This window comes from Oncorhynchus clarkii, chromosome 16 (genome assembly GCF_045791955.1).
Source record: "Oncorhynchus clarkii lewisi isolate Uvic-CL-2024 chromosome 16, UVic_Ocla_1.0, whole genome shotgun sequence".
NCBI classification, from domain to species: domain Eukaryota; kingdom Metazoa; phylum Chordata; class Actinopteri; order Salmoniformes; family Salmonidae; genus Oncorhynchus; species Oncorhynchus clarkii.
The window spans coordinates 56,215,508-56,228,796 of NC_092162.1; the positions used below are offsets into that span (position 1 = coordinate 56,215,508).

A 13,289-nucleotide genomic window follows, 5' to 3' on the forward strand; every position below is an offset into this window, starting at 1 on the left:
CTAGCACACATTGCTGCCAACGTATCCATAAATCTTCTGCTTACCCGGGGAATGTTGATTGTTATAGTTCCCCCAGCAGTGATGAGTACCTCTTAACCAAGCCTGGTCTCAAAAAGTGCATGCACATGCACACACCAAAGAGACAGACAGACACACACATAGTTGTACCCTGGAGGCACTGTGCTGTCAGACATAGTAAATGTGTGGAGGGATGCAGGGATAGGGGAGGTGGGGCGAGGCGAGGAGTGGTGGGGTGGAGGTGGGCGGGGGGGGGGGGAGTAGAAGCGGTATTCCTGATAGTTGGGAACTAAGAAAACTCAGGATGGCTGGAAGGGGTAGGATGGCTAAAAGAGTAAGGGAGGGTTAGCTGAAACAGTAAGTAAGGGGATTCTTTGGCACTAGTTTCTACAGCGAGGTGCTTGACACAATGGTGTATAGGGAGCAATGATTCTGTGTTACTTTGTTGGAGCGTGTGAGGGTGTGTATAGCAGAGGAGGTATACTTCAGACCTTTTAAGTTATTTATGTGTAAGCAATTAAGAAGATAACTCATCTTATGGTTGTAAGCAAAGATATGTCAGGACATGAGCTGAATTGGAATCTGGGTCCTGGGTATGTGTGACAGGTACTACACAGTGCAGGTGACATGTAGTAATAGTTTGTATGAGTTAACTTATATGCCTTATGTGGCAAACACAATGAAATGTCCCTCTCACACCCCATCAGCTAGAGAAGGTGAGGTGAGAAAGAGAGAAAGAGAGAGAGAGAGAGACTCTTTAGCGTTGATCTGAGATTGTTGTAAGATTTGGGGACAGGCCCTTGAGCATGTGTAGTCGTGTGTTTATGTGTATGTGTGTGTCTGTGTGTGCGTGTGTGTGTGTGTGTGTGTGTGTGTGTGTGTGTGTGTGTGTGTGTCTCATTAACCCCGTGTCAGTCATTAAGGCGTGCTGGGCCCTCCGGTGGCCCAGGGGGTGATCTGAGCTGATTAATTCAGCTGTTTATCAGCGCTCCAGTGCAACAGGAAACAGCTTATTCAGGTAGAGAGCTTCATTGTACAATCATTAGGAGAGCACTGAGAGGTGAGGAAAAAGGGGAGGAACGAAGGACATTTAGCAAGAGAGAGGGATATGGGGAGAGAGCAGGGAAGACAGGGATATAAGAAAGGTAAGAGACAGAAGTGAGAGGAAAGAAAGGGACATCAGAAAGATGACCTAACAGTTTAGATTATGATGATTCACACATACAGTGTCTTCAGAAAGTGCTGTATTCTCACCCCTGGACTTGTTCCACATTTTGTTGTGTTACAAAGTGAGATTAAAATGGATTTAATTCAAACATTTTGTCAACGATCTACACAAACTTCACTGTATTGTTAAAGTGGAAACAATTTGAACAATTGTAAAACATTTATAAAAATGTAACACTAAAATATCAATACATGTAAGAATCACCTTTGGCAGCTATTACAACTGTAAGTCTTTCTGGGTAAGTCTCTAAGAGCTTTGCACACAAAGATTTTACAATATTTGATCTTATTACTTTTGTACTTCTTCAAGCTCTGTCAAGTTGGTTGTTGATCATTACTAGACAGTTATTTTCAAGTCTTTCTGTAGATTTTCAAGCCGATTGAAGTCAAAACTCTAACTAGGCTACTTAGGAACATTCAATGTCGTCTTGGTAAGCAACTCCATTGCGTGCACTGATGATTTTTGGCCTGTTGTTTTAGGTTATTGTCCTGCTGAAAGGTGAATTTGTCTCTCAGTGTCTGGTGGAAAGCAGACTGAACCAGGTTTTCCCCTAGGATTTTGCCTGTGCTCAGCTCTAGTCTTTATATCATAAAAAAAAAAAATTGTCCTTGCCAATGACAAGCATTCCCATAACATAATGAAGCTACCACCATGCTTTAAAATATGAAGAGTAGTACTCAGTGATGTGTTGTGTTTGCCTCAAACATAACACTTTGTATTCAGGACATAAAGTACATTTCTTTGCCACGTTTTTTGCAGTTTTACTTTAGTGCCTTATTGCAAACAGGATGCATATTTGTATTCTGTACAGGCATCCTTATTTTTACCCTGTCAATTAGGTTAGTATTGTGGAGTAACTACAGTACATTGTTGTTCCATCCTAAGTTTTTTCCTGTCACAGCCATTAAACTCTGTAACTGTTTTCAAGTCACAATTGGCTTCAAGGTGAAGTTAGCGACTGAGTTAGGAAGGATACCTGTATCTTTGTAGTGACTGGGTGTATTGATACAGCATCCAAAGTGACATTAATAACTTCACCATGCTCAAAGGGATATTCAATGTCTTCCTTTGTTATTTATACCCATCTGGTGGTGGGTTAAAGGAGAAGTGAGTGAAGAGAGTGTGGTAGGTAAGAAGCGACTAAGGAGGTACAGTATTAGATATGATGTACTATTCTAGCTATAACATGTCCATTCGGAGAACATACACACACAGTCAGGCCCATTTTAAATCAGACTCTTTACTGCATTAGGATTCTACAGTTGTGGCAGTGTAATGATGATAGTAGTTTGTAACGGATGGAGTCTCATCCACTGTATTTGTGTGGGTTAAAGTGCATTTCAATCACCCAGCACAGATGGGGGTAGCTAAATAAATGTTCTGGCTGATATTGATGATGATTGGCCCAGTTATTTTGCAAAGTAAAGGTCTTGGAGCCACGATGAGCAGAGCACTTTTTACAAGCTCCCTCTATAAATCATTCAGTTTACCAGTAGGCTACATAAAATCAATTTTGTCGACAACGCATGCCATTATGCAAATATTTAGGGTTTGCAGTAAATCTATCAAAGCGTCCCAGAAATAGAACGTTTGGGGAATTTCTCTTTAATGTTTGAGATTAATATTTCATCAGGCCTATCAGAGGCTGGCCTATTTTTCAAGGTGGGCAGACAGGCTGTGGGTGGGGTTTGTGTGTGTTTCAAAGTGGATGTGTTTGTCTGTTTGTGTGATTATCTGTAATAGAGTATTGCTGTGTTCGAATACTCATACTATCCGCACTGATCATACTATTTGTGACGTAAATTGAGTATGTAGTATGTTTATTGGTCATAGTATGGATATAGTTAGTATGCCAAAAGTTTCCGGATGTCGAACTACATTCGCCCAAAATACGAAGTATACAAGCAGTGGACACTATTTCCGTACTTTAAGGGCCCATGATGCAATTCTTCAGAAAATGGGAGTGGCTTCACAACGCTTTCAGATTTGAAGAAAATGGTGGAAAATATGCTGCCAAGTCCAATGAGAGCAGATACAAATTCATTGCTTTAACTAATTATGACAAATGTTAAGAAAATGTTGAGCAATGTAATAAAGTAATTACTTTTCAAATAAGTTACGTTATACGTTATGTTGGCTGACAATTTGTTAGCTACGCTATCCTTACGAACCGCATAGCATATCATTACAGCAGTATTTACCGGTATGTTAGCTAGCTACATAACATTAGTTGGCTACTAATACATCGAGCTTGCCAGTATATTAACTATATGCTATCTAACTAACTACCCAGAGTTTATTGACTGATTATTCACGTAATTCTTAGCATAGCTAAGTGAGATGGTCATTGTGCATTCTCAATGGACATTGTTAATGAAGTCATAAGATGTCTAGCTAGTCATTTGTTATGCTAACAAGCTAGCCAGAAGTTACATAGCAACAGCATCAACTTCCAGGAGACAGGTGTAGCGCTAGTTCCATAAACTGAAAGGATACCGTTCGTTTACAGTATACTAAAATTAACTTATAGTATGTAGTATATACTCATTAATAAGTATGTGGTATACAGTACGTTAGTATGGGTATTCGAACACAGCTTATGTGTGTCTGTATTGGTGTGTAGTTTCTTTCTGTGAGTTTTAGAAAAAAGTAGATGTGTTTGTGTGCGTGCATGCATGAGTGTGTGTATCCCATGCTTAGTAGTGAGGAATAACCCCAGTCAGTAGGAACACCAGCTTTGCCTGCATCTTGTTCTCCTGCCTCATCCTTACTGGGCATCACCTGGGCATCACCCTGTCACCCCCCTCTCTCCCTCTGCCTCTCCCCGCCTCCCCCTACACCTCCCCTTACCTCTCCCTACACCTCCCCCTACTCCTCCCCCAGCCTTCCCCTACACCTCCCCCTGCCTCCACTACACCTCCCCCTTCCTCCACTATACCTCCCCCTGCCTCCACTGCACCTCCCCCTGCCTCCACTACACCTCCACCTGCCTCCACTACACCTCCCCCTGCCTCCCCTACACCTCCCCCTGCCTCCACTACACCTCCCCCTGCCTAACTACACCTCCCCCTGCCTCCACTACACCTCCCCCTGCCTCCCGTACACCCCCTGCCTCCACTACATCTCCCCCTGCCTCCACTACACCTCCCCCTGCCTCCACTACACCTCCCCCTGCTTCCACTACACCTCCCCCTGCCTCCCCTACACCTCCCCCTGCCTCCACTACACCTCCCCCTGCCTCCACTACACCTCCCCCTGCCTCCCCTACACCTCCCCCTGCCTCCACTACACCTCCCCCTGCCTAACTACACCTCCCCCTGCCTCCACTACACCTCCCCCTGCCTCCACTACACCTCCCCCTGCCTCCACTACACCTCCCCCTGCCTCCACTACACCTCCCCCTGCCTACACTACATCTCCCCCTTCCTCCCGTACACCCCCTGCCTTAGTGTGGTTACATTTTCTCAAATTAGTATGGAGTAAACTCTGGCCTAGCCGATAGCAGCGGCAAAGCAGACTTAGTTAAGAGTGTGCACACACACACTGCCTCTTTATTCAATCCTAGCAGACCAACAGGACCACTCCTCTGTTTCCTTAAGAATGTCATTGGTTCTCTATAGAAAACCCTCTTGCCACAGCTCCCTAATCTGCCTGTGTCTGTGTGCTGGGTCTCTGTGTCTCTTTGTGTCTCTGTGAGGGCATGGCAGGGTATTAGGGTCTGTTGGGAGTGTTTAGGCCGTGGCTTTACTCTTTGATATCCCACACTCACCATAAGAGGCTCAACGGCTCCTCCATGCCTGTTACCCATGACGACACGGTGACTCTGTGTGGCGGCGCTATAGCTGTACTACACGCCTGTTGCTATGACGAGATGAAGAAAGACGTGAAACCACTGCTAGTGCTGGTGATGGGGTGGATAGGGGCGGAGGTAAGTTTGGTAGGGGGTATTTGGGGGGTCAGGGGTAGGTAAGGGGGCTAATGTTGTTATTGTGTACGGTCCAGGCATACAGAGAGAGTCCCCTGACCTTGTAACGGCTGTAGAGCTGTGATCAGTTTCCAACCATTACAGACAGATGCATGACAGGCAGCAGCTCACTCTTCTGCTGTGTGGTCTTATCAGGACAGAGCACGTTTCTGCTGTGAGAGAACCTCTAAAACCCACTCAGAAAGAGGCACAAACACATGCACACTGCTGCTTGAGCCTTCCCAAAATCAGGCATTTTCTCTCCCTCCATCCCTTGCTCTCTCTCTCGCTCCCTCAGTTTCTCAGAAGAACAGAAAGGAAGAATACTCTGTTCTCACCAAAGATGGGAGTAGGAGGGCGCAACAAGAAAATTATTCAGAACAAGACAGAACGTGGAGGCAGAGGACAGTAGGGTGTTTAGTTAGTTTAATGCTCTGGAGTAGTTTGTGGAGTGACATGATAACTAAGCCATTTGACTGCCTACAAAGGAGAAGATTTCCTCTAACTTCCTCTAATCTCTCTCTCCCTTTTTCTTTCCCCTCCCAGTTTTCGGGGGAGGTTCCAGAGAACCGGATTAATGTTGCGGTTGCCAACCTGACCGTGATTGACCGCGACCAGCCACGCTCGCCCAACTGGAACGCTGTATACAGGATCATCAGCGGTGACCCCATAGGTCACTTCACCATCATCACCGACCCACACACCAATGACGGCATGGTTACTGTGGTGAAGGTAAGGCCCTGCGACCAACCAAGACATATCTAATTAAAGTTTTTTTGTCGCATCCACAGATTAGCAGATGTTAATGCAGGTACAGTGAAATGCTTATGTTTCTAGTTCCAGCAGTGCAGTAAGTGTCTCACAGTACAATAATAAATGAACTAAAATATAAAAGAAGAAACAAGAAGAGCTTGAGCCCTCGAAAGTGACCACACCTCAGCAATTTACAATTTTTTTTACCAGAATGGTGAAATTAGACACTTTCTTGGTGTATGCAACACTGATATTCTCCAGTTCTCACCTAGAACTTATCATATCTATTTTAAAAACATATGTCTTCAAGGTTGAGGTTGATGTAGTACAGACAGTGTTGTTATCCCATTCATCAATTATGTGTTGCATGTCAGATCTACACTGAGTGTATAAAACATTAAGGACACCTTTCTAATATTGAGTTGCACATCCCCCTGCTTTTTGCCCTCAGAACAGCCTCAAATTGCTGGGGCATGGACCTTACAAGGTGTTGAAAGCGTTCCACAGGGATGCTGGCACATGTTGACTCCAATGCTTCCCACAGTTGTGTTATGTTGGCTGGATGTCCTTTGGGTGGTGAACCATTCTTAATACACATGGGAGACTGTTGAGCGAGAACAATCCAGCAGCGTTGCGGTTCTTGACACAAACTTGTGCGCCTGGTGTAACCAACTGTATATAGCCACCCGGACACCCACACTTCAGGTTGACTTGGTTTTTATCTGCAGCAAAAGATATCAAACAGTGATGACAGGCATTGACAGGATGGTCACAGCCACACATTCACTGGTTAGGTGAGACACAATATAGATTTTAGATAGGAGCAAAAGTAATGCCCTCAATGTGATTTAATTTGTATTTATTTATTTATTTCACCTTTTATTTTTGCAGGTAGGCCGGTTGAGAACAAGTTCTCATTTACAACTGCGACCTGGCCAAGATAAAGCAAAGCAGTGCGACACAAACAACAACACAGAGTTACACATGGAATAAACAAACATACAGTCAATAACATAATAGAAAAAGTTTATATACAGTGTGTGCAAATGGAGTAAGGAGGTAAGGCAATAAATAGGCCATAGTAGCGAAGTAATTACAATTTAGCAAATGAACACTGGAGTGATAGATGTGCAGATGATGATGTGCAAGTAGACATACTGGTGTGCAAAAGAGCAAAAAAAGTCAATAAAAACAATATGGGGATGAGGTAGGTACTTGGATGGGCTATTTACAGATGGGATGTGTACAGCTGCAGGGATCGGTAAGCTGCTCAGATAGCTGATGCTTAAAGTTAGTGAGGGAGATATAAGTCTCCAACTTCAGCGATTTTTGCAATTCGTTCCAGTTATTGGCACTGACATCAATCCATAAATACAGTCACAAGTACAACCCTTTTTATATGTAGTATGAAAAAACATTCACTTCATATTTCAATAAATCACCTGCTAGCAATAGAGTGTGACATTACAGTGCACTGACTTACATGCTGACCACAACGCTCACAGCACGTGCAAACAAAAAATGTACACATACATGTTATTCAATCATTGCAACCACACTGCTCGCAAGCATCTGCGTGGCCAGGTGCTAAAATATAAATAGGTTATATTTGTGACGCTCAACGCGCTGCAAGTTTGGCCTATCCCATCTCCTCAATGGTGTTTAGGACCATATAACCACGTGGGTGATTGAAAGATGAACTGACGTCCACACTCCAGTTGGTTGTAGTAATGCACGGTGAAGTTGGTTTCCAACCGCCATATAAAGTTCAAAGAAGTAAAAAAAAACTAAGGAAGCCTGAGGAAGGAGGAGAGAGGATGAGAAAGGAATTTGTTTTACCTGTGGATTAATTGTAAAGGACCGTGTGCATTTCACGTAAAATAACGACCCAATGTTTATATCCCAGGACAAATTAGCTAGCAACAGCAAGCTAGCTAGCTAAATTGCCATAAATGTTTAATGCTTTTCAACCTGTCCTCAAATTAATATAATTGGTTCAGAGTTTGTCTTGATATGTTAACCGGCGTGTCCTGATCGTGTCTGGTGTGGGGGTACAAAATCAAAATGCGCATACAGGTGCACGTCCGGCTTGGTCAGCATGTTATAGTGCTAGTTAGCATGGCTAGCCAAGCCAGCAAATACTTGGATAACTTGCCGGAATAGGCTTTAAATACATTAATGGTGACATAAATATATACATAGTCACATTTGCTATTGACTTTGGGATATATGAACCAGTTTTCCACTATTGTGTTATACAGTTACATGAACCTTCTCTCAGAATATATCACTCAAACTAAAGAACAGGTAGACCAACTTTCCAAATAGAGAAGATCTCAAAATTCCACTAGTTCTTTCAAGGAAAATAATACAAAAATCTGTCTGAAGACCTCTCATATTGCCAACCTTACTAGTATGGCCTCAAATATTTGGATGAATTCGACAACACATAATGAAAGGAAACTGTATTTATATCACACCTTTTTCTGAAGTGAATGGTTTCACCCACTACTCTGCCCGCGAACTGCGGTGTTCTTTGATATCTGCATTGCGCGGAATGCGAGCAAGGTTGATGGAAACTACATTTTCACTTTGTCACACTGGCACCTACTACCATACCCTGTTCAAAGGCACTTAAATATTTTTTCTTACCCATTCACCCTCTGAATGGCACACATACACAATCCATGTCTCAATTGTCTCAAGGCTTAAAAATCCTTCTTTAACCTGTCTCCTCCCCTTCATCTACACTGATTGAAGTGGTTTTAACAATTGACATCTATAAGGGATCATAGCTTTCACCTGGATTCACCTGGTATGTCTATGTCTGTCAGGTGTCCTTAGTGTTTTGTACACTCAATGTATAAGCCACTGAGTGTAAGCTCCAGCTATAGGGGGTTACCTGACCACCAGCCTATCATAGCCTACATAAGGGATAGGATAGCAGGACATCAGGTCTTTCACAGGCACATGGCCATGCACACACACACACACACACACACACACACAAAATGGCTACTGAGACCATTGCAGAAAATGTTATATTGATTTGTCAATTACAATTGTGTGGTTTTTATGCACCTGTGATAAATGGGTGCATCAGCAACACAGTTGTGTCTTGTAAGGGCCTCTAAGGGGCTCTAGTTTTAGCCATAGGTGTTTGTGTGTGTGTGCGTGTGCACAGGTATAGTGTGTATATGGTGTGTATATTTGACTAGTGTTATGAGCTACCCCTGCAGAGCCAGTGGTTTTCCTCTGCCTTTTCCACTGTCTGTGGAATAGGCTTTGAGTCTCTCTGGGCACCAAAGCCAGAATGGCTACCAACTCTAATCGGTTTCACATCAGAAAAACTGTAACGCGTAGGTAGCAGGGAAACATCTGAATTGATGTAGTATCTATTTACAGAGGAGGCCTCTCTGGCAGCTAGTGGAGGCACATCAGCAGAACACACTGACATCTCTCACAAGTTTACTGAGACGGCCCACCTGGGACCATGGCTGCTCTATAAACATGGACTGAGGTCTTAACCTGCACAATTAGAGAACTGTCTAGGGAACCAATACGCATACATTTTAAATCCTGGATTAAAACAGAGGCATCACACAAACACATACAGACAAACATGCACACACATACGCGTGTACTTACCCACACAAACATCCACAAACATCCACACACACATTCGTCTTTAAGTCATTAGGATATGTAAATTGAAGTGTGTGATGAGCATAGGAAATGACAGGGGTGACTACATGCCAGAGAGAGGAAAGGAAATGAGAAGGGGAGGATAAGGTGATAGGAGGAGGATGGAGAAGGAAGGGAAGGGAAGGGAGGAGCAGAGGGAGCTGGGGAAGGGAAGCGGTTCGATAGAGAGAGGAGGAAGAGCAGTCAGAGAGGACAAAAAGAAAAGAGGGGAGGTGGAGAGGGAGCACTGCACCACTGGCTATGGATCAAAGAGCTCCAAGCACGTTCAGCCTTCTGATAGGGCCCCAGTACATCACTGGTTCACTCCACACACACACACACAGACAGACAGACAGACAGACAGACAGACAGACAGACAGACAGACAGGGCACATCAACACCAGCCTCCTCTTCTCATTATCAGTACATGCAGGCACGCACGCACACACCACGATAGCATCTGTCAGATCCAATCCCCTCATCACTCTGGCTGCTTTATTATGAATGCTTTTATATCGTCGCCTACCGCGTCCGTTAACACGAACACTAAGGCGAAGCAACACACAGATGTGCTCCAAATCATTACTGTCACCAGCAGACACCAGCCTCCGGGTGCTAATCATCAACTGGATCGCTAACTGTACTCAGAGCCAGCCAGCAGCATGCAATACCTAACATATTTGTTGTGTGTGTTTCTGGAGGTTACCTGAATCTAATTGTGTTGTTGTCATTAAGCCAGCCCAGAGCTGTCACTTTGTTTTAGGCTCACACGGCAGACCGCCTTGTAGGTGGCTGGAGCTAGCCAACACACACACACATGAGCACGTACGCACACACACACACACACACACACATACCCACTCACGCACTCATACACACACGGTGAGGGGAGGGGAGTTTACCCAGTGTGAATTTAACAGGGAGCGCCAGCCCCAACGGCAGCCGGTCCATGAATTGTTTAAGGCCTGCCTAACTCACTCAGTGTTAGCAGGGTAATTACAGGTAGGGGTGCAGAGGTCCCTCTAAGTTTAGCGATAACGCTGTTCCAATTCATCCTATCTAGCGCAGAGCTAGCGCTGCTCAGCACCAGGGCTGTTCATTACTTCCTTTATCGTCAATAGGGCTCAGCTCTGCTCTCGCTCTCTCTCTCAAGAGCTGCAGGTGGAGGATAGAGGGACAGAGGAACTGGAGGAGAATGTTTAAGTGTTCTGGGAATGGGGGGGGGTTAGATATCACTGTGAGTTTGATCTCTCTCTTGTTATTTCTCTCCCATCTATTTCTTCTAACCATAGTGTAGGGCAGGCATGGGCAATTATTTTCCATGGTGGGCCACATTATAATATATTTTTGCCATCATGGGCCAGAATCATATTGTAGGATTTTTAATCATGTGTATGACTGTGTTGACAGATATATCTACTGTAAATCACATCCAGAAATGCTACCTATTTTACTTTTTTAACATGCACAGAAATAAACAAGATCCATGTTCTATTATTTTCATTATTAAATGAAAATAATAGAATAGTATTTTCATTATTAAACATGCAATGAACTACACAGAGGGAAAAGTACACTTTGCATTCAGCACTACGGACATAACTCTTGTTAACAGGTATGCACAATAACACAAAGAGAGAGAGCTCAACATTACATTTAAACTACTCAATCAGTGTGATGAGTGAAGTCTCTGATGGGCTTTGACTAGAGCAGTGAAGTCAGGCATAGTTTCTGACGTCGCTATGAGCAGGATTGCTGAGAGGTGAGAGTCAGCAAGAGATGATCTGTGCCTTGACTTGGTATATTTCATCACTGAAAATGTATGTTCACATACATAGGTTGACCCAAACAGTACAAACATCTTCTGAGCATGACTCCTAATCTTTGGGAAGTTTTGTTCATCGAGAGATGCATAGAACCGCGTCAGCGACATTGTTTAAATATAGTTCTCCAATCACTGCATCAGACTGAAGTTGCTCTAGTTGCAGGTCAGTGGGAGCGTTATCCACATTGAAGTTGATAGGAGAGGAAACCCAACAGCATGTCATTCAACACTTTGAAATCCTCAAAACGACGAGAAAACTCATTGTTCAAAGCACGCAGCAGTGATGTATACTTCTCCCGCTAATCATCTGATAGAGAACACACTAGTAGTGTTGGAAGGTGGGTGAGGTTGTTGACTTCTACTTGTCGGGTCAGGAGGAGTAATTTTCCCTTGAAGGCTTTGACAAGGCTCTACATCTGATGTGCAAAAAGGCCCTTCCCTTGTAGTTTGGAATGCAGTTCATTCATGAGGGCCAAGATGTCCACGGTGAAGGCAAAAATCAGCCAACCATTCTTTATCTTGCCATTGAGGGAAATACACATTTTCCTTTCATTTGCAAAACCTCATTCATCTCTGACTTCAGGTCCCACACCCTTGTAAGCACCTTCCCCAAACTCAGCCATCTCACGTTTGTGTGGTAGGGGTGATCTGCATGACCCAACTGTCTCTTCCGACAGTGAGACAAACTGCCTGTGGTTTAAACATTTTTCTCTTATGAAGTTTACCACTTTAGTGACTGTATCCACACCATGGCTCATTTTCAGAACACACTTACAGAGCACCTCCTGACGAATAATGCAATGTAGGAAAATAATTTTTGATCTGGGTTCAGCTCAGCTACTTGATCTTGTATCCTTTTCAAAAGGACAACGTTTTTCCTGTCAAGTTTGGGCACCCATCAGTGGTCACACTGGAAAACTTTTCAAAACTCAGTCCCAGCCTTGCCACACACTTATTAACCTCCTCCAATAAATATTTCTCTGTGGTTGTGCTCTTCATTGACTGCACTGAAGCAAGCACCTCTGTAATTTCAAAATCTGTGGTTATTCCTTGTAAGAATATCAACAACTGCGCTGTGTCACGTGCATCACTGCTGGAAACATTTTCGAACAACTCTTTGTTGTCAGGGCAAAGTATTGCTGCAGAGTCAATTAAACATTATTTAATGAATTTGCCGTCAGCGATTGGCTTGCTGTGTTTAGCACTTTTGTGGGACAGTACATAACTAGCTCTCGCAATTCCGTCATTTGCTGAATGCAGTTTTGTGAAAAGTCCTTGCTGCTTTTGCAACTGAGAAAGCAACTCTTTCGATGCACTTGCCCTCTGCTCAGAAGACATATTCCTATATTTCTCTGCATGCTTCGTCTGGAAGAGGCTGGACACGTTGTAGTCTTTCAAGACAGCGATGCTCTCTTTGCTCACTAAGCTTTCCCTGATACCTCAATAAAGAACTATGTTGATGTCCACTCTTGCTGGAACACCCTACATTCATTGTCTACTTTCCTCTTCTTTGAAAAACACATTTTTGTGCAATTTCCAGCGAGCTACTATTTGTAAATGTGACTTGTTTGTCAGCCTATCAGTCACTGTCTGTCCTCGTGCAGTTGTCATTTATACGTGAATTCAAAATAAATGTCCCACAAGCGGTGGGAGTTAAATCATTACACAAAGGAAAGTATTCATTGGGCTTTTAATTTGAATAACAAATACGTGTTTCAAAACTTTACTATTGCAAATTCTTTACATGATCTGAACATGATTCCACAGGCCGTATTGAATCAAGTCGGGCCGGCCTTTTCCCAGGCCTGGTGTAGGCT

General features: G+C 43.6%; 1 protein-coding gene across 1 annotated transcript in view; it reads left to right on the top strand.

Moving 5' to 3' along the window:
- The window catches only part of LOC139368776 (cadherin-4-like), a 544,653-nt gene that overhangs the window by 480,823 nt on the left and 50,541 nt on the right, over positions 1 to 13,289 (top strand). The window contains exon 10 of the mRNA XM_071108107.1: positions 5,757 to 5,942. Within this exon, the coding sequence (XP_070964208.1) occupies positions 5,757 to 5,942 (186 nt within the window). The remainder of the gene's footprint in view (positions 1 to 5,756; positions 5,943 to 13,289) is intronic.